At 45.1% G+C, this 22,042-nt stretch overlaps 1 protein-coding gene across 1 annotated transcript in view; it reads left to right on the top strand.

Moving 5' to 3' along the window:
- Positions 1 to 22,042, top strand: part of LOC121101274 (actin-binding LIM protein 1-like) — a 190,164-nt gene that overhangs the window by 166,532 nt on the left and 1,590 nt on the right. Inside the window, exons 4-5 of the mRNA XM_040624498.1 lie at positions 1,012 to 1,121; positions 20,670 to 20,796. Coding sequence (XP_040480432.1) covers positions 1,012 to 1,121; positions 20,670 to 20,796 — 237 coding nt within the window. The remainder of the gene's footprint in view (positions 1 to 1,011; positions 1,122 to 20,669; positions 20,797 to 22,042) is intronic.

Genomic DNA, 22,042 nt, shown 5'->3' on the forward strand with positions numbered 1-22,042 from the left:
GTGTGTGTTACGGTTAATTCCCAACTCTTAGGCAGCCGAAGGGCCACTTAAAGGAGGGATAGCAGCTGTGAAAGTAACGCTCCTGTCAAGGAGCTGGTGTTTGTTCTCAAGTAATTGCTTCTGACTCAGATGTGTGGGGGTGTTTTGCTTGTGCGTTTTGCATTTCCTAACCGACAGAATCACACATTTGAAAGCTCACGTTAGTGAAGAGTATTGGCAAATTGCCAATTACCAGTAAGCAGGCATGGAAATTGTCACATGCGTCTTCATGAATGACTTTTATTTTTGAAAAGCTACCTGCCCACTGAACTGGCTGGAGAAGAAACTGGTAACGTACATGCAGAGGCAATATTTTTGCAAACTGTTATTGACGGATAATGCAAAAGGAAACGATCTCTCTGAAATGAAGCTAGTAGTTTTCTTTTTAAGTTTCTAGAAGCTAATCATGTTTAAACAGGTACTTGCGGTACTGTTGTATTTCTCCACCAGGGATTGGGTCTCCAGCACTGAAACACCCCATTCGCCCACTCAGATGTCCAGAACAAAGTCTAATTAGGCACAAATACCACATAGGTCTAGGGAAGTGAAGGAGTTAATGCTTGGCCTGTAACCAGTTCTCCTGGGGAGGGGCCTTAAGCTTGAATAGGAATTTATGACATTTAAAATATTTCTTCTTGAAGGATTTTCCATTTGGAAAATGGAAAATTTTCCTGTGTGTACCTGGCTAGGTGAGTTGTTGGAACAATCCCTCCACTAATGAGTAGAGGTAAATCATTCCACTTTACTGTCGGGTTGCTGGTAGAAGTGCGTTCTCCCTTCTCAAAATGAGGCATGTGTATGTGCTTGGACTGTATCCAGCCGGCTGGCTTGGTTAAGACTGCATTTCAGACATTCTGGCTGGTGCGCCTCAAAGAAATGAGTTGGCACCGGGGGGCAGTGAACAGGAGGAGTAAGGAAAAGAAGTTCAATATTGCTGGAATAACCTTGAGGGCAATGTCTTTCTGTCTCTAGGCGCCCGTTTCCACCTGGAGACCGAGTCACGTTCAATGGGAGAGACTGCCTTTGTCAGCTGTGTGCACAGCCAATGTCGTCCGGCCCTAAAGAAGCCTCCTGCTCCAGCAGTAAGTGCCCCAGCCTCCCGTTGACATGACTTCCTCGTAGCCCAAAGATAGATTAGGCAAGTGCCTTCCTTTATGTGAAGCTCTTCGCTGATGCTGAACACAGTCATGTCTGAGGCATTTGCAATTGTAAAACAGGAAGCTTTCGCTAAAACCCGTGCGGTGGGAAGCATCTCCCTTCTTTCAAAAGGACGTAAATAGAATTGGACATCAAACTGCATTTTGAGAGTAAATGAAGGAAAAAGAATGATAAAACTTTATAGGAGACATGCCCATTCCCTAGTCGTGGTGGTTGAGATGTGCAGACATTTGGCGGTGAAGGGCTTGGTAGCTCTGTGTATTAAAAACCTCTCCCCGCTGTGCCTAGGGCAACAGCGGTGATTTATACTTACCCCGAATTCTTTATATCTGTTACCCTTAAATATTTACTCACTTGGAGGGTTTCTGATGCCTATTTATTGCACAGGTAATTTGCTGAGCGCCTATGATGTGTGATGATGTTCCCGCTGGAGATACAGGCGGAAACAGAAATTCAGCACGCTCAGGAATCACACTTCCTAGCAGGAACAGGCAGACCATAAATGCATACACCAAAATACCTAATATCTAAATTAAAGTAGGAAGAAAATGCAGGGTGAAGGGGCTGCATTTATAGGGGACCATCAGGGGCCACCTCTCTCAAAAGGTGACACTTAAGAAGAATGGGAAGAAGATGTAGGAACAAGATAGATGGCATGGGATTTGTAATTCTTTATGAGGAGGTCTTGTCTGACCTGTGGGAATCCAGACAAAACGAACTGGTTCCCCAACCTTCCCCCTGCTCACTTCCCTCCTAGTGCCAGTTGCACATTTCTCCTAGTAAATGACATGGGGTAAGTCAGTGAACTTCTAAGCGAGATGCATTCTGATCTCTGGCACCGGACAGTGAACCTCTACTTCTCTTTCCTTCCTGGGGGCAAAAGGAAGTAGACCAGAGGTTTCCCTTGGTGTCTGTGGATTTTGCCAATCTTTGGGAGATCTGGAACAAATTCCATTAAGCCCCTCCGGTCTCAATACATAAGAATGAAATAAGCTGCTTCTGCTCTGGAGGAATTCTGTGCAATCCATAGCAGTGATTCCAAATCCTTTTGTCAAAGAAGAAGAATCCTTATACTGTTTGTTTATTTTTTTTTTCAAAAAGAATGTCCTGACCAAAGTATTTGCATAGAAATTGGATTTGACCATTGGGAGGAAAGAAGAAAATAGACGTATTAGTGCGTCTTATTCAACACGACCAGATCCGTAGCGGGTGAGCTCATGTGCCCTGCTGATAAATACTAGCCGCCTGGATAGGACAAGGGCTCCAAAGCGAGGCCCAGCCCTAGGCCCCCTAGGAGGGTTTCAAGTGCTTCATGCTTCTTACGTACCTTGCCCCAAGGAGGTCACTGGGGGGGTGAACTGGGGTGGGAATAGTCACCCCACTGTGTGGGATGGCCTACTTCAAAAGTACATTACCAAAAACTTCGGAGGAGTTTTTCAATCTAGTTAAGGAAAAGGGGATTTTGTGAATCCCAGGAAAGAATGACAGCTGCTAGTAGAGAATCACGTCCCGAGCCTGTAGGGAAATGGCCGCGTCCTCGAATTCCGTAGACGCCTTTGGTCCAACTGGCTCTTCTCTTCTTTTCTTTTCTTTTTTAAGTAAACTCTACGCCCAACATAGGGCTTGAGCTCATGACCCTGAGATCAAGAGTCACATGCTCTGCTGACAGAGCCAGCCCAGCGCCCCATAACTTTCTTGATAGGTGAGGGGAGCAGGGCCCACGGGCATACCTTAGGCTATAGTAGCTGTCCTGTAAGAAGGCAGGATTAGAGGCAGGGCTTTTGAGTCCTGGGTTTGGGCTCTCTTTTGTTTCATCTCAGACTCTTCATTGTTTGGTTTAAGAAACAGAAGTAGATATTTTTAAAGGCTTCCTGTCCTGTCACCCATGCAATTTGGAAACGGGTTTTTTTCCTCACAGCATTACCAAAATGGTTATTCTGATTTTTAAAAAAGATTTTATTTATTTATTTGTCAGCGAAAGAGAGAGAGAGAGCACAAGCAGGGGAGCGGCAGGCAGAGGGAGAAGCAGGTTCCCTGCTGAGCAAGGAGCCCGATGCAGGACTTGATCCCAGGACCCTGGGATCATGACCCGAGCCAGAGGCAGATGCTTAACCGACAGCCAGCCACTCAGGCGTCCCGGTTATTCCAATTTTTATTAAACATGTTTTTGCTTTATATGACATTCATGTTATGCACTAAGAAATAAAAATTTTAAGTATAAAAATGTATCCTACCCAAATTCATGGTATCGTTAATGGTAGGTGTAATAACAGTTGTATGTGTGCACATTGTTGGACCAAATCCCATTTTCTCCTTTGCTCTCGATGGATGAAATCTCTTTTCTATGCAACTGCTTTGGTCAGAAGAGTTTTATTTTCAATAAGTACTTGTCTGTTTAGATCAGTACTCAAATAATGTTTATGGGGTATGTGGGGTGCTAAAAGGGAGCTCTTATATATGGATACACACATGCAGAATACCCAAGCTGGGCAGACACACAAAGACTAGAGCAAGGGAAGTCTCAGCAAGTTGCCGAAATTCACTTGAGCATAATTAGAAGACACTTGTTTGTTGTTTGTAATTCTGTAAGAATTGCCTTATAAGTGAAAACTACCCTGATGTGACTTTAAGTCTTATTTTAAAAACATCTGAAAATTAGCAAATCACCCTAAATCAAAGTGAAAAATGAAATGCCTCTTTGATACTGTTCACAGAGTCAGTGAAACCTATCAGAGAGTCAAGGTCCTCTTTTTCCTTCAGAATGTTCTTTCAAAAACAGATTTGCTCTTCTGAACTGCAATTTTATTTCACATTCGGTGGCCGGTTTCCCATCTTCACTGCCCAGGAGGTGAAAGACAGTGTGAGAGGAAGAGAAGTGCAGGGTGGTCAACAGATCTAAGTCAGTGATGTGATGAGAACTCACACAAAACAGTGTCTGCTTGAGCTTCCTGGACAGCGGTGTGGTTTCTACTGCAACTCGTCGGTACCGCAGTGGTTTGGACAGGACTCCCAGGGGCGTGCCTGTGATGTCATGGTGCTTCCTTCCACCTTACAATCATTCCTTTAACCTTTATATTTATTTTGTCTTCTTCCTTAAGCACTTCTATAGTACTCCCTGTGGATCGGGTCCTGTAAAACTGGTCCACGAATCTTAACTCATTTAATTCATAGAACCACCCACTACGTTGGTACCAAAAATATCCCCTTCTCACAGAAGAAGAAACAAAGGGCCATAGAGGTTAATTTGCTCAAGATTACACAGGTGGTGAGCAGTGGAGCTGAGTTACAGACCCAGGCTGTCTGGCTCCGGATGCCATACTGGCGTCCCTGACGTCTGTTTCACAAGGTGGGCGTCACTCTCTGCAGAGCCTCCAGCCATGGCCTGACTTGTCTGCACATTTCCCTGAGTGTGCTGCTTCCAAGGGCTGTGCACTTGCTACACACCACAGCTGCCTTCCTCTTGTCGCCAGGTTTGGTGAATGGAAACCGTGAGGAAGTTGTTCCTAGAAACTACTTCAGTTAAAGATGATCGCCCCTGAATTAGTTAAAACTCCTGCTGCATCCAGTCTGAAGCAATTTGAATTCGATAAGCAATGAACCTTCTGTAACATGGAAATAATAGTAAAAATTACCTCAAAGGATTGTCACGAACATTAATTAAATTGTTTTTAGTATTAAAAAACATTTGCCTATGTCCAGCTGATCCATACTTTAAAAATAAAAATTGACATCCAGAAGACTTTAAGTCCAACCAGAAGGTTACGGGCACTCCTCTAACGCTCAGTTCTCCAGTCTTTGCCAGCAGTTAAGGCACCGGATTCCCGTGGGATAAGGAGCCGTGTGAGGGGGAAATGTGAGTGTGGCAACCTAGAGCGTAGGGAATCGGGGTTTGGATTGCCTTTTCCTGCACGGCTCCTGTCTATTTCAGGCACCTGAGCAGGAGTGGGCTGCTGTCTACAATTACCCTTTCCATTTCGAAGGGTGTCTGACTAGTGTCTGATTGCCTGTGGGTTTGGTAGATTGACGCGATGGCCACCCACACACAAATACATCCAAACCCATCTTCCCCCCCCGCCCCCTGCACAGCATTGTCATTATTTCAACGGCAGTTGGAACTCCTACAGGTATCAGGGCAAATGCCCGACTTGGCCTGAATTTAAATCATTTCAGATAAAGAATCATATGCGTGCTTTCAAAGGGGAGGAAGAACTTTTCCATTATTTTACGTTTCTTTTTATAGTTGCAAGATGAGTTTTATTTTATCTTTATATTCTCTCCCAAAAAAATCATCTGCAGGTTGAGTGGGATTTGTCTGCTGAGACACCTGGCGGCGGGTGGGGTGCTGATGATCTGACGCTGGTGTCTGACTGCCCGGGTCAGGGTCTAGCTCTGCCACTTGCTGGCATTCTCTTTACCTTTCCAGCCTCCACTGGCTTATCCATGAAATGGGATGGTAGTAATTGCCCTTGTAGGATTAAATGAGTACATATATGGAAATGCTGTATACTTATAAAAAATAACTTACTATTCAGGCATTAATTTTTGAGCGTTTATGTAAGACCATCACTATTTCTCGCGTCTCTGCTTTTTTCAAGCTGCTGTTCATGATAGCTGTCTTTATCTGCTCCTTTGATGTTTTCCACTGGTATAAAAACCAATGAAGGCAGAACACATCCACACGTTATAGCCCATGGATTGTTGAGTGTGACTCTCACGGTGATGGGCTTTATGGCAGGGCCTCCAACACCAGATCTGCTCCTCCTTGTTTAGACACTTTTTTCCTATAGGAGAGGATATGTGGGTTTTGGACAGGCTGTGGCCGGTTCTGATCCCACACGCACAGGCTGTGTGGCCTCAAGAACTCAACCTCTGCCTCCATTTCTTTGCCTACAGAATGGGAAACAATAATAGTTCATTTTTCAATGGGTTGTTGCAGGGATTTGTATTAGTAACGTGTTTGAAAGACTCGTGATCTCTAATAAGCTCACCTGCACATTAACCATTATTCTTTATGGAAGTTACAAGACTAGAACTTGAGCTTAGAGATATTTAGACCCAGAAAGGAACAAAAGAAGAAGGCATAGCATAATGCTTAAGAAGATGGCCTCTGGGGGCGCCTGGGTGGCACAGCGGTTAAGCGTCTACCTTCAGCTCAGGGCATGATCCCGGCGTTCTGGGATCGAGCCCCACATCAGGCTCCTCCGCTAGGAGCCTGCTTCTTCCTCTCCCACTCCTCCTGCTTGTGTTCCCTCTCTCGCTGGCTGTCTCTATCTCTGTCAAATAAATAAATAAAATCTTTAAAAAAAAAAAAAAGAAGATGGCCTCTGCATGTCAGAAAGCCTGGGTCAGAATCCTAATCTTCCCTCTTCCTAGCCAGGGAGCCTCGTGCAAGTTATTTGATGTTTTCGAATCTTACTGCCCTCATCTAAAAATTGGAAACTAATTACTTCTGAGGGTTGTGAGAGGTGGAAGAGATGCTGCAAGAGAGGACAGTCTAAATGTGAAGAGGGTTCTTGGAAAAGTGGTGCAGGGGAAACGTGAATAAACCAAAGGCCTTGTTGTTCTGTGTCCTGAGACATGAACCTGGAGAGAGAGAGTGACGGGGCCAGGGCTCGGGAGGCCTTGAGGAGTTTGGCAACATGGAGCTCCTGAGGATAGCAAGCTAGAGGATGACCAGATGAAAGCCATGTTCTAGAAAGATGAAGGTGGTAATGGTGGTAGTGCTATGCAAAATCAGTGATTTGGGATCAGAGATCAGGGTTGGGGAGATTATCGATTGTGGGCAGAGGTAATAGCAGAGAGAAAAGATGAAGAATGTGAACGTCCAAGAAAGACTATAGGTTGTTATTCATTCATTCCACAAACATTTCTTTGAGTACCATTGATATTGCAGCCACCAGCCAAATTCTTTATTATACGGTTAACATAATATATTACTGTGAGACAGTTGTCACAACGGAGAAACCAACAGTTGGTATGTAACCTATTGCATTTTAGTTCAGATGCCTACCTCTACCACCAGGATACTGACCTCATTACTATAAGGACCCTATCTTCTCTCTCTTTCACGAGGTCTAGCACAGAAAGGCCTACGTCAGCATTCTGGAAATTGAATCCAAGCCATCTCTTTTTCTAAATGGGTTCATAACAATCTTCTCTTTTTAATGGGTGTAGGTGATCACTGTAACATAACACAAGTATGACAGAAAAGTTCAAAGAAGGAGATAAAATCACCTGAAATTTCATCACCAAGAGAGCATCTCTATGAACATTTTGGTGAACATTTTCTGGATTTTGCTAAGTGCTACTAGAAGTGTACAACTTTACGTAAATCCTTCCCATAGCATTTTGTTCACTTCTTTTCAAAAATCATTTATGGTTTTGAGTGTCACGCAAAAGACTGAAAGCCTTGAATTTGCTTGGGCCCCTTGGCGACAGGGCCCGTGCACAGGTCTCTTGGCCAGAGGTGTGCTTGCATTTCTATTAAGGCAATTATTACCCTATACTTGTGCTAGTTTCTGCATGCTTATCTCTCCTGCCAGACTATGAGCTACTTAATAACAAGGACAGTATATATAATTTTTGGTCCTTATGAATCTCACCGTGCACATAGCAAGTACACAGATGTTCATTTAGCAAGTGAATTAATGCCACCCCTGGAGGGCCTTTGAGGGACTAAATCTCAGCTCCCAGCTCCAGAATGTTAAGTTCCGACTACTGTTGGAATGAATGAGTGAAGAAGAGGAGAGAAGATGGCCATTGTGGTTTTGTGAAATCACGCAGGCACGGATCAGGTGCACAGGTGGTAAGGGGATGGGCATGTTTAAAATCCCCTTTATTTTCCAGATTTCTCCCTTATTTAATAAAAGGGGAAGCAGTTATTACTTCAGATAAATTTGTTGATGACAGTATCACAAATTGGTGTTTCGTTTTAAAGATTTTATTTATTTGACAGAGCAGCAGAGGGAGAGGGTGAAGCAGACTCCCCACGGAGCAGGGAGCCCGATGTGGGACTCGATCCCAGGACCCCGGGATCATGACCTGAGCCGAAGGCAGGCACTTAACAGACTGAGCTACCCAGGCGCCCCATGTTTTGTTTTGTGTTGAGTAGAAGTGCCAAGGAAGGTATTTCCCCAACTTGCAGCAGTGAGGCTGGAGGGAGGGCTCACCCCTCTGGGCATCTCAGGTGTGAACCCCTGGCCTGGAGGGGCAGGGTTCTAACCTGGTGGGTCAGCTCCATACTGTGGAGCCGGCTGTGGAGTAGGGTGTTGAGAGAGTTTGGAATGTATATAGTAACCAGGGCATTATTGCAGAGGAACATTAATATTCAGATTTTTTTCAGACTGAAATCCATAACAATTACAAGTCAGACATAAAGATCCCAGAGTGTTCACTTCACCAGAGACTTTATCGTCTCCATTGTAAGAAAGGAAGAAGAGTTTCTGCTTTAATAGGGAATGGATATGATTTATGGGGAAGAAAGTACAAGTGAATAGAAAAAGTGCCTGAGAGAATGGAAAGTTAATGACATTTCGTTATTTGCTTTGTTTCCCTAGACATGCCTCTTACATAATAAGACCCACACCTTCTAACAACATACCCGTAAAACTGGGATTTCAGTGATTGGACCAGCATTCCTCAGTTGAATTTTAGTTTTTCAGTAGCAGTAAAAATCTATGTATATCAAGAGTTGTATGGCCTTATAGATTGTCCCAGAAGAATATCTGAAAAACTGCTATCGCTTGTAGTACTTATCTCCAGCAGGGGAGAAGGAAATTACTTTTACTATATGAAAAAAAATTTCAACTGTGTATATATGAATTACCTACTTAAAATAAAAGTAGAGTAAAAATAAAATAATGTGGGGCGCCTGGGTGGCTCGGTCGGTTAAGCTTCTGCCTTCGGATCGGGTCATGATCCCAGAGTCCTGGGATCGAGCCCCACATCGGGCTCCCTGCTCAGTGGGGAGCCTGCTTCTCTCTCTCCCTCTGCCTGCAGCTCCCCCTGCTTGTGCTCTGTCTCTGTCAAATAAACAAAATCTTTAAAAATAAAAAAATAAAATAATGCTAATTTTACAAAATAAAATCAAAGGCTTATTCCAGACTAAAGTCTCAGTGCATTTTGCCCTTTCTGTGACCTTCAGTGTGTGCATATTAAGTGGTTAGTCACATGATGAAAGTCCTGAAATGGACATTCTGCCCCTTCTCTTCTTCTTCCTGTCTCTGGAAGGGAGTAAATGAGCTGATGTCTGCTAATGAGCATAGAACCTGAGAAACTGACGTCGAGCTCAAGTGTGATTTCCCCTTTGGCAAGAGCTCATGTATGCTGAGTGACCATAGCCAGTTAAAGATTTATCACACAGCTCCTCACCAGGTTAAAGTTTACTACTAAATTAGGGAAACCAGTACAAGAACATTAACCCTTCTTGGTACAGTTTTTCGCTGAAGTGCAGTTCACAGAACAAAACGAACCATTTTAATGTGAACAGTCTAGTACATTCACAGAATTGTACGACCACAACCTCTGTCAAGTTCCAAAATGTTTTCATCACCCTGAAAGAAAACCCTATACCCATAAAGCAGCTACTCCCTGTTCCCTCCTCCCAGCCCCTGGCAACTACCAATCTACTCTCCATGTCTGTATGGTTACGGATTCTGAATATTTCATGTAAATGGAATACGTAAGCGGCCCTTTGTTTCTGTCTTCTCCCACTTGGCACAATATTTTCAAGGTTCACACAGATCGTAGCGTGTATCAGTACTTCATTCCTTTTTGTGGCTGAATAATATTCCACCGTGTGGCTAGCACATGATTTGTTAATCCGTTCATCTGCGAATGAACCTTTAGGTCATGTCCCTCTTTGGGCTGTTAGGATTAATGCCGCTCTGCACATGCATGGACGAGTATTGGTTTGAGCCCCTGTTTTTAATTCATTTGGGTCCTGGCGTGATTTTAAGAGGGGTTTGCTAAGGACTATCCCAAATCCCAAAAGCAGGGGCTACTGATTTTCTGAATCTCCCCCAGAAAGTGCTGGCTGCTGTCCACTGATGTTCACAGCGTGGCAGGCTGTGGTGTGGGAGCCATGGAGTAGCCCCAGGTAGCCGCCTTCATCTGGGGCACCTTGTCTGTTCCCTCTCCTGCTCCTCCTTCCTTCCCCTTTTCTGCCTGTTTTCCTCTTCCATTGCTGGCCATCACTTGAGCAGAGAACTACTTAGTCCTGCTGGTAGAAGTCTGACCCCCCAGTTTTCTCCACCTTGTCTAGCAGCGTAACCACAGTGCTGAGGACTCAGGCTTCCAACTTGTTGTGTTTTCCTGCACAAATACGTATCACAGGTGCCCTTTTGAGAGATGGCTCAGGGATCCAGCAGTGTTTACGAGGCATGTCTGGATTATACGCTGTAAGCAGAAAGGACTGCTCCAAGCCCGCAGAGACATGCAGGTGGAGGCCTGCGCTAGGGGTGTAGTCATTCACGCTATCCTGGGGGAGGCCCCGTGGCAAGGATGCCCAGTCCACTGGGGCTATGGCCTGAACGCCTCGCCCATGCAGGCTGGAAATCAGTCTCCTTGAGGCTGCCATGTGACCATAGTCTTTTCCAAGAGCATCCCGTGATCGGGCAGTGTTTGGCTTTGTTTCCATGACTCCCCAACTTCTCTTGCTGTCCTGGTGTCATTTTCACTCAAAAGGGAATCCTACTTTTGATCTCTGGTGAATCCCTGTGACATGTGCTTTATCAGAAATGATAACGAGTGAAGCAACGAGTGAAGCAAATTCACTGACAGTGCAGGGGAAGGGCCCCAAAACCAGTGGACCTTTGGGCCTGTCCCCCACCCGCTGGGCTTTTGCAATTGTTAGTTGGGAATCTGGCAGTTATGATTGTACTTATTCGGATGGTAGTTTATTCCATGAATGTAGCCCGCCACCATTTTTTAGTTATGGTTCTAGAAACATGCATGTGAACACACATGCACATACACACATGTCTACACATATACACAGAGTTCTCCTTGATAGGACCTTAAACCTAAAAATGAGCGCAGATGACAAAATAGTGCCAGTGTTTTTTGCTAGTATTTTTTATTTCCCATCAAAGAATCTCATCACATCTCCAGGAAATAACAAGCATGTTATAATTTTTATTTATTATATATTTGAGAGACAGAGAGCAGGGGAAGGAGCCGAGGGAAAAGGACAAGCAGACTCCGTGTTGACCGTGGAGCCCAGTGCAGGGCTTGATCCCACGACCCTGAGATCATGACCTGAGCTGAAATTGAGAGTCCGACACTGAACCGACTGAGCCACCCGGGCGCCCCAGTGTGTCTTAATTTTTATTTGTAGTTCAGAGAATGGAAGAGTAGCTGTTCAGGAGACTCTTGTGCAAGGCAGTGGACATTGCCTTTCAGCGGATATTAATGTTCCCAACTTCTAATCAGTTTTCAATATCCTTTCCAGAGTACACGTTCTGTTCCATAAATGCATAGTCTCCGGTATCTGGCATCCCCATGTATATAGGGCTCCCATATCATTCACCGTGCTGCAGGCAGGTCATGGGAGACTGCATGGGAAGTAAGTCCTGTTGGAACCAGTATTGAGTCCAGTGCTGAGTGCTGTGGCCTGTTTATGGGCCATTCAAAGCCATCATCCAAAGACAACCAGCAGAGATTCTCAGACTCTCCATTCTAATGCTTTTGGGGTGCAGGTCTGGGTTGGTACCAAGTTCATGACGGACTATCTTCTGTTTCTTTGATGTTTATCATCCTGCCTTGCAGCGTTAGCCACGAGGTTCCTGCTTAGTGATTTCATAGTCAGTTAATGGAGAGGAAAAACAAACAATCTGGCTCCTTTTAATTCTCCATTCAAATCCTGGTCATGAATATGGGAAAAATACACACACAATACTAGTTGCAGGAGAGAGCTTCTTGACCTTGAGCATTCATAATAACTCTGAACAGAATTCTGTGAGTACTGGTTTAGGGATTAGAATTGGACATTTCAAATGTGTATATGGTCTATATTTATAAAAATCATGAGCAACGTAACTGAAATTCTTTTAAGTATATATGATACACAGTTTAAAAGAAGGAAAGATAGGATTTGGAGGACTTGGAAAAAGGCTTGCTGCCAGGCCTGCCTTCCACTTTCCTGATGAAGGCTGATAATCTGTTGCTCTTATGGCCCATGAAAACTTGTTCGTTGCACAGTATTGTTTTCCAAAGACAACAAGAACCTTCACTTAAAATAGCAGGCCCAAGTCTGCTCTGGCTTGTGTTGTTTCCACTGTGGCCATCGAGACAGCAAAGGGAGCAGCTGACCTAAGCAGGGACATGAGCTATTATGGAAAAGTCTGGTTCAAGGTTACCTATTTAAACAGCACATAACCTTTGAAAAGAATTCACTTTTAGTGATTTGAGATGTGAATTACTTATAGCACCGAGACCCCCTTTTGCCATAGAGTGGCAAGTACATTGTACCTGCATGAACATTCTCACTCCCCCCACCACCCCCACCAGTATTTATCTTGTGACCTCATATTGCTTTTTGGCTAATGGCAGCCTAGAATTTCAGAAGTCAGTGCTTTTTAAAACTAATTCTTGAGAAGTGCTTAGCCAAGCACGTTTGCAGTTTCACGTTGTGTTTTGGTCCTTCTCTAGCCTTTTGGATGGTGACCCCGCACCTGTGCTATTTGCCATGACATGCTAAACAAGAACTTGGTGACTTTGCTTTAAATTAAAAAAAAAAAAAACTGGACTATGGACAGTCAATATTTGTCAACTCCTAGAGGTCTGGTTTGGAAACTGACCACACTAAACAGCACAGATGATGAAAGGGAGTCAACATTCAACCATATCCCCTTGTTAGATTGATACTCCTGTCACTACTAAGTATGATGTGGCCTTCTGGTCAAGGAAAGGTTTTCAAATACCCAAATCCTTTATATCTTAAAGACATTAAAACTCTAGGCCAACTCTTATTTAAAAAAATAATAACATAAGGAGAATCTAGATTTTTTTTAAAAGATTTTATATATTTATTTGACAGAGATAGACACAGCCAGCGAGAGAGGGAACACAAGCAGGGGGAGTGGGAGAGGAAGAAGCAGGCTCATAGCAGAGGAGCCTGATGTGGGGCTCGATCACATAATGCCAGGATCACGCCCTGAGCCGAAGGCAGATGCTTAACGACTGCGCCACCCAAGAGCCCCTAGATTTTTTTTTTTAATCTATGGGTTACAAACTGAAGGGCCTATGGAAAAGGCCAGGCTCGTCACCTGAGTGCATAGGTCAGTCCAAAAGTGGCAACAGGTAGCAATTGACATTTAGACTCTGTGGAGGCATGGGAGCCTCAGTGAACTGGAAATATCTGTCCTGCATAAAGTGGGCAACCACCCCGTGCCTCCAAACTGTTATTCCCATGAGGGAATCCACGTGTCCGAGGCTGAGCTGACATGGGTTGAAGGCTTGTGTCAAAGGCAGCTTGTTAACCTGAGAGAATCACCTCATTCTCCTCTTGTGTCCTTTCTTTCCCTCTTGTTTGGATAGAATAGCTGTTCTCCTGCATTCTGCCTTCACCATTTTATCCCACAGATAATGAGAAATCCATGTTCTGTAGGAAGAGTTGAATGCCAAGATCTGACATCATTAAATTCAGGATCTCAAGTGAGCCGAACTCTGGAACTTAAATTTGGTTTTGGTTTTGGTTTTGTTTTATTTTGTTTTGTTCCTTGAAGCTCTTTAGTTCGAGTCCTGGCCAGGGATAAATTGCCTCTAGTTAACGGTCTATTAAAAGGACACCACTTGAATATTTTATAGGGTCTCCAAAGTCTTACTCTACTTTCTAATAATAACAATCTAAATATGAAATGATTTTGCTTCTGTTTATTTTTCATCCCCATGCATAGCCATGACCTTGTGAGCTAATCTTCGGTGACCAGAAATAGAGTTTCTGTTTCATTATTATTTTTAAAAAAAGGATTCCAGGGGAAGCTGGAATTTTCTGGAGCTTATATGGACAAAAGTTTAAATACGGAAACCTGATTTCTTTTTATTCTTAATTTTTAACGTTTTTTTCAGCAAAGTATAGAAATACTCAGAACTGACTCAGAATCGCTGGGCACATTTTTTAACATCCCAGCATGTCAGCAAGCATCAAGTACAGGAGGAAAGTCTCTGTCTGGTCCCTTTTACAATTTACACAACGATGATTTATTAGTATTGATATTTATTATTTACTTTCACAACAATTCTCTCCTCTCCCCGTCTTTCCCCTCCGCTGAGCACCTCATGCTCCTGTGCCCTCCTGGCCCTTTTTGCCCATTGGTAGCCCGAGAGACAAGAATCAGGAAGACAAACCCACGAGTGGAGGGTTAGGTTCCAAGAAGCCCTGTAAGCTGCAAAGGCCTGAGTTCATGTGCCCTCGAGAACACAGGACTCCCACTGTGCAGTTGATTCCCACTGTGCAGTTAATTGGACGCTGTTCAGCCACGTGGCTGTGTGCAAAGCCGACCCCCTCCTCCCCCGCCCCAACCCCCCAGGCCTGAGTATCCTGGGTGGAAAGTGATGGATTTGCATCCAACAGTCTTGAAGGTCCCTCTGGCTCCGATGTTCTGTGATCTGTAAAGTGCGGATAATCACTGCCCTTCCAGGTTAGCCGGAGCCCTGAGAGTGGGCGGAGAGAGCCGATGCAGCAGACCTTTCGAAAGTTAAAAGCTGAATAGTAACCATAGTAATAGTTATGGTAATGTGATGATGACGATGGAACCACAGAGACCAAAATGCCTTGGGGGGGGGCTGCCTATTTGTTAAGGGGAAGAGGAAATGCAGGTTTCCTGAGATGATTGTGCCTGTGAGAACAGACACTGAGTGTATATGCGCCCACACTCCCTCCAGTCCTCACGGCAGCCCAGGAAGGGGGGTACTGCCAACCTACCCATTCTGCAGGTGAAGACACTGAACCCAGTGGTTACCTAGCCTGCACAAGGCCCCGCCGCGTAGTGTCAGAGCTGGATTTCCACTCCAGGTCTCTTTGCTTCCGAAGTCCTTGACTGCTGGGGAATGCACGATTTGTATATACAACAGGCCAAAGCACACGTGGGACATAACAATGAATAGCCTTATTTTTCCCTGTCCTTGCTTGTATTATCCTCGATCAGAGTTCCGTTTCCCACCCTTAATCCTATCTTAGGCAGATCCCATAGCACTCTGGTCACCTTCAGCTCCTAAAAGTCCGGCCGGTGGAAAACTTGATCCTTGCATCTGTTTCAGAGCTGCACCCTGACCCAGCTCAGACCCGACCCAGACTGGAGACCGACGGTGGGCACAACATCTTCGTTCACTCTTTCTTTACCTCCTTCCTGTCCTGTGGCTCCTTTGTGGGCCGGGCAGGGACAAGGGGGATTGGACGTAGAAGGGTCGAGGTGTTAGGAACCTGGCATTGCCACGCTGCTCTCTCAGCTAACACTGGCTGGAGACATTTTTTTGGGGGGGTGCACTTTGAGTTCCTTGACAAAAGCATGCAATTTCGGGTTAACCTCTTGCAACAAACTCTCCCAGCCTCAGGTCCTGCTCCCTCGTAGTCTCCTAGCCTCTTACTAATGAAATCCCCAACCTTCAGCAGGCACCTTTCTCCACTGGGTTCATTCTAGATGCTTCGGCGTGGGTACCAGCCACAAGATGTAAGTACATCCCTCAGTGAGCCAAATGGTGGAAGTGAACGCCATTCCCACTCCATCCTCTCCCTAGCCTGCCATTTGGGGTGGGGCGGGGGGGGGGGGCTGTGCAGGAGCCTCCAACCAGCTTCCTGCCTTCCAAATCTTCTAAATTCAGCAGGCTGTAGATTTTTCTGTTTATGAATGCTTCCAAGCTCTAGGACATTCAAATCAGTTTGTTCTAAGAACTCTAACATCAAGCTTCTCTTGGACCCACAGCAGCGCTAGGAGCTCAGCTTCCCCGCTCAGTAAACTTCTAGATCTTTCTCCCAGGGCCCTCTAATCCCTGTCACAGCAGAGGGGGAGAACATAACCATACTCCTGCTATGTGGACAGCTCCCTGCTGACTCCTCTATGTGTTTTCAAATTTCTGATTTCAGAGGTGAGTGGGCAATAGGGGTTGGTAATCATCAGGTGAATTCTGTCTTTTGGAAAGTCCTGCAAGGATATTCCTGGCATCCTTCTTTAGAAGATGGAATATTTATCACTCTGTCTTCAGCTCTGAGACCATGGCCCAAAATTCTAGAACACGAGAAAATTCGCCATTCTGTAACCTGAAAGCTTTGATCCCAGATGGGTAACTACTCTGAATGGTTATGTCCACCTTCATTAATGGTTCTGGGCATGACTGAAACATGCAGGCCTAGGAAGGAGGGGGTGGGAGTTTAGTTGCCACCCGGTTTTCTTTTCTAGAGCTCCACGTCCTCAGCCCTCTTCTCCAGAGGGGCATCTGCACAGAGTAAGACATTTGGCCCTTACTTTTCCCAAGTGAGAAATTCTAGGAAGGCAGAAATAGTTCTCAAGGAGAACATAGGTATCCAATCTGACAGGACCTTAAGTGCCGCCCAAGTGAGGACATCTTTCTTGGCTTGGGAACACAAGTTTTCTTGCTGAGAGCCATTTGTCACCTTCAACTTGAATACTTTCAAAGTCCAGGTGTGCATGACCTGATGCCAAAAAAAAAAAAAAAAAAAGACAGATCCCTGTCCTCAAAGATATTTGTTGCTTTGGAACAAAGTGATACAAATATGGAACCAGGTGTGTAGTTGAATATGTTTAACTCGGACATGAGTAGCCAAATTCCTGCTCTTCTCTTGGCTCTTGGTGCCAAGAATGAAAGGCTTGAGGCAAAGTGTTAATGGTTGTGTTTTTCTCTTGCCATATTTGGTGATTCTTTGTTTTTGATGGAACACTGGCAAGTTGCTAGAGGGTTTGATTTCCTTGGTGCTTCTCCATATTCACCTATTTCTGACTTCGGCAATAATTCCAGTGCCAATCGCCAGCTTTCTATATTTATCAGCAGCTGCTTCAGTGATGTGGAAACAATTTTCTCAACAGCTGAAAACCACGAAGATATGGAGCAGGACATTTTGTCCTTTATAAAAGAGCTTAGCTGGGATGAGCATGGGAGGAGAGAACAATCCACGAGTCTTTTTGTCTCTGCATCTTTCCACTTTCCCCCACATGACTTCAGGCTTAAGTGGAGAATTTATGGTTTTGTCCAGAGGACCACGAGTGAGTAGCCTCTGTGGCATATGCCAGAATACTTTGAATCAGCCAGTGTGGGCCAGTATTCTACTTTCTAGGAGGTGGTCTTTGATTTATGTCTAAAGGTTTGGGAGGAAGGAGGCTCATCCCATCTCTGTGTCCAGCCCCGCTTTACCAGCCGCCTGGCTCTAGGCATTCAGCATCCCGTGAACGCTTCTCTGCAAACCATTACCAAAGTCAGTTGCAGAACATCTGCCCTCCACGGGACACTGCAGGGCCCAGAGGATCTGAGATGTATGGGATGCCACCTGTGAGGTCAGAGGCTTCCAGACTACAGGCATTTTGACTATATGACTGAATAATAAATGGTACCCTCTCTATAAAGCCCTCACAGGGCGCCTGGTTCATCCAAAACCCTCAGTGCAGAACGGTCAGAGAAGTCGTTCGTGCTCGCAAAGTGTGTCTCAGCTGCTTTCAAAGCTCTGGGATATCTGGGCATTAACGTGCTTGTAAAGAGAGCAAGACTTACCCTCCAGAAACGTGGCTTCTAGTCCCAGCTCTGCTCCCACCGGTGAAAGGTGGAGCCACACTGAGAGGCTAACATGGACCAGGTGTTCTAAGTGTTATGCAAGGCACATCACAGTTGGCATTTCACAGGTGAAGAAGTGAGGGTTCAGAGATAGTAACTTGCCCAAGCTAATACTCGAATCCTCCTAATTCCAAAGCCTGGGCTCCTACCATCCCTTGGCCTTCCATCTCCCTAGATCTCAGCGCTGTGCAGGGACAGACCCCATATGGCTCTGCCAACCCTTCTGAGCCCGACTGTTTTCAGTCTCTAAAATTGAAAGCCATCTCTAAAATTTATTTTCTGACTTAAAAAAAAAAAAAAAAAATCAACCAGCCTCTGCCTTATTATTTTAAATCTTTACTGCCACCTAGTGGGCATGATCTCATCAGAAGAATGAAAAAAAAATTCAGTTCAACTTGGATTAAAAACTGTCAATTCACCTTACTCATCCTGTGCTCCTAACCTTTAAAAATTGTGTATATGGACACATATCATGGCCTCCCATTTAGTAAACTTATAGTAAACGACCAGATGTGAGATCCCCCTTTATAAAGATTTTTGTTGAGATGCTGGAAAACATAAACTCCAGTTAAAAAGAAAAGTACGTAATGCTTTGTGACCGTAAAATACACACTCAGCTAATAATGGGCAATACTTACAGAAATCCTCATCTGCAATAATTTAGAACTTGTATAGCAATTATGTTTTTTACTTCAAATATTTGCTTTGCTTTTTTTTTTTTTTTTTTACATTCTCGTGGTAACAAAAAATAATTCAAATAACACAGAGGATGGGAAGTAAAAAGTCCCCCTTCACAGAGGAAAATATATTAGGAGTTTCAATTTTTTTTTCCAAGAAATGTTTTGTTTCCTATACAAGCATGTGTGCAAACACATATATACCCTTTACTAATTTTTTTATAAATGAGCTTATGCTATACATACTGTCACGGGTTGCTTTCTTTTTTTTTTTTTTTAAACTTAATCTGTGTTGGACATCTTCCCATGTCAGCACACAAATTGACCTCATTCTTTTTAACAGCACATACTATTCCAGTATTCCAGACTACCATAATTAAGGTAACCATGGGCTGTTTTCAGTTTTGTCGTTACAAAAGTGCTGCAGGAAATAAATTTATTTTCCTCGGGGAATACATACGTGAACACATGCCAGACACACACACACACACACACACACACACACACACACACACACACACACACACACACACGCATACCCTTCTGCAAGGTTACCTGTAGACTAAAATCTTGGGAAATTGCTGGATCTAAAGGTACATTGATACCCACTGACCAAAGATCCAGAAACACACCTGTAGTCAAAAATAAATAAAAGAAAGAAACATAGTTAACTGAAACTGCAGCAAGGGAGAACACCAGGGGAATCCTGGGCCTCTCTGGAGGAACTGTCCTAGGATGGGAGCACTTGCTGGGTAGTATTAAGGAGGAGTCAAGGCAGCGGGAGCAGTTCTGGGCTGGGTGCTGTCAAGACACAGGAGCAGGTCAGTGATTGGGCATCTCAATAAGTTCTTCCAGGAGGAGAGAGAGTTAAAGTAGGGCTGGGAGTGTCACTAGTAAAGGAACAGCAGTCACACAAGTGGTCGGAAGAGGGGGGTGTTTCATCATTTTGTGCACCAGGGGGCCTCATGTGGGCATTGCTTTATTCTGCCGGTGTTTCTTATAATCAGCAGGGACATGATGGCCAGCGTCCCAGCAATGCTGTGTGTCATTTGCTCAGCTGCGTTGATTTGAACTGTCTGTGGATGTTTATGGTGCTTTCCAGAAAGGTTGCATCAATTTACATTTTTCTGGGTTCTTTTAAATACTCAATTTCCCTGACAACGAAGTATTTAATAATCATAACAATGGCAATTATAATAACAGGCAACGTTTATAGGGCCACTTCCCATGTGCCAGCCTCAGTGCTAACCATTATTTCATTGAATCCTCATCGGAGGCTTGAGACAGGCACTGATAAGGCCCCAGCTTCCATATAAAGAAACCAAGACTTAGAAAGGGGGAGAACCGGCGTGGGTCACGTGGCTGGCCAACAAGGTGTTTCACTGGGCTCGGACGCAGGAACCAGGCCGGCTCCTTCCAGAGCCCACGCCCTTTACCACAAAGAAACACTTTCTCCTTCATCTCCTTCACAGGATCCTGCCACGGAGAATTTAAAGCTAAGGAATTAAGAGCTATTCAGTTGATGATCATACATCTTCAGAAGTCTGGTTTAGGACGATAAGGCTGGAGAGTCCCATTTACAAAAATGAGATTCATGGGCTGCTTTCCAGGAATCACGTATATATTGTTCAGTGAGGTTTCCGGCATGAGGTGCTCAGCTACTCACATGTGCCCTCAATTAATAGAGGCCTGTGAGAGCTTTCTGCAAATCACAGCCAAGACGACGTAATTAAATGTTCCCTGGGACAGCTGGAGCTCGGAGGGTATTTCAGTAACCCCCAAGGAAGTGAGCGGAGGAAGGACATCCATCCCCTTGGATCCACTGAGGTTCCTGAAGTTTCCATGCTCTGCGAGGCTAAGAAAGGCTAGGTGCCGGGAAGGGAGTGGAATGACACAGTGCTTAAGTAAATATTTGTTGAGTGGGGGATGGGCGCACACCGGGGTTCAGAGCTGGCCTTTGTGCTTGGATTTAGCAAAATAAACGTGAGGTAACTGCCGGTGGCTGTTCTTTTCCAGACTGTGCCGGCTGCGGAAGAGACATCAAGAACGGGCAGGCCCTGCTAGCCCTGGACAAGCAGTGGCACCTGGGCTGCTTCAAATGCAAGTCCTGCGGGAAGGTTCTCACCGGGGAGTACATCAGCAAGTAAGGCTGGGGCCCAGGCCAAGGTATCCTCGTGAGGGGGCGTCCCCCACCCCCACCCCACCCCACCCAACATAGTGAGAGACATTCACATCCCACGAGCAAGACGAACTTTTGCTCTACAACCTCGTTAGTTTTTATAAAAGGAATTTTATTCTGCTGCTCTTGCCACCGTCTGCTTGCAGTAAATTTAATGAAATGTGAATCCTTGCCTAATTAAACAATTAGCAAAGCTGACATAATGTTCCACTGTATGTTGTCATCAATTAAGCATTTAGTGATTTTACTTTCCCTAAATTTTACCCCCGATTTGGAACTAGTAAACCTTTGACCTCCTTCTAGGTCTTGAATGTATTTGTAGACAACCCCCCACCCTAAAAAAACACACAGGGTCTAAGCGCTGAGCGCATGAGGACCAATACACAAAACAACCCGGCAGGAGTGGGTTCATGTTAGAGGCCGATGCTGGTGCAGATGATGGCTGGAGTAAGTGACATGTTGTTGTTAACCGGGTTAAATGTCTAGCTATTCAAAAAAATTACCTGAATTTAAGAATAGAGTGAAACAACAACAACAACCGAAAGTCGCCTGGGCCCCACCCCCTAGAAATCTAATTCTGTAGGTCAGGGAGAAGCCGAAACACCTGTAGCGGGAGGAAGAAACTTCACAGGTGATTTCTGATGCTCAGCCAAAGACAAGACCGAAAAATGCCCGGCTGTTAAACAGACCCGGAAGGCTGTGTGGGAGTAGGTAACTGGGCTGTCTGCAGTGGTGCTTTGTGACTTTTCCACTCAATGGCACACCTAGAAAACAACATTCTTACTGTGCTCTGAGGTAAATGAGGAGGTTTTGAGCGGCTGAAGAGAAGGCCCTGCGCCCCTCGGGCCCCCTGAGGGCTGAGGACATGGCGTCTCAGCACTGCTGGGAGGTGCTGGCGTGTGAGCTCAGGGAAGCGGTGAGGGGAAGGAGGGTGAACACTGCCACCACATCTGAAGCCCATCTGGCCTGGTGGGGGGGGGAATGGTGCCAGCGTTTTGCTGCTTAGGTCTGAGACAACAGGGAAGCGGCCATGGTGGTCGTGTGGTGATTTGGCCGTCATTTCTGTGTAGCCCGAGAACCACGGCCCTCTGTCCACATCGTTTGGTTCCCTGCCTTGTGGTCGTGTCTGACCAGCTCTCCAGGCTTGCGAATGCTGGGTGGGGGAGAATCACGGCCTGCTACCACTCTGTGGAGAGGGCTCCGAGAAATA

This window comes from Ursus maritimus, unplaced genomic scaffold (assembly GCF_017311325.1).
Source record: "Ursus maritimus isolate PB19 unplaced genomic scaffold, ASM1731132v1 scaffold_7, whole genome shotgun sequence".
Taxonomy (NCBI): Eukaryota; Metazoa; Chordata; class Mammalia; order Carnivora; family Ursidae; genus Ursus; species Ursus maritimus.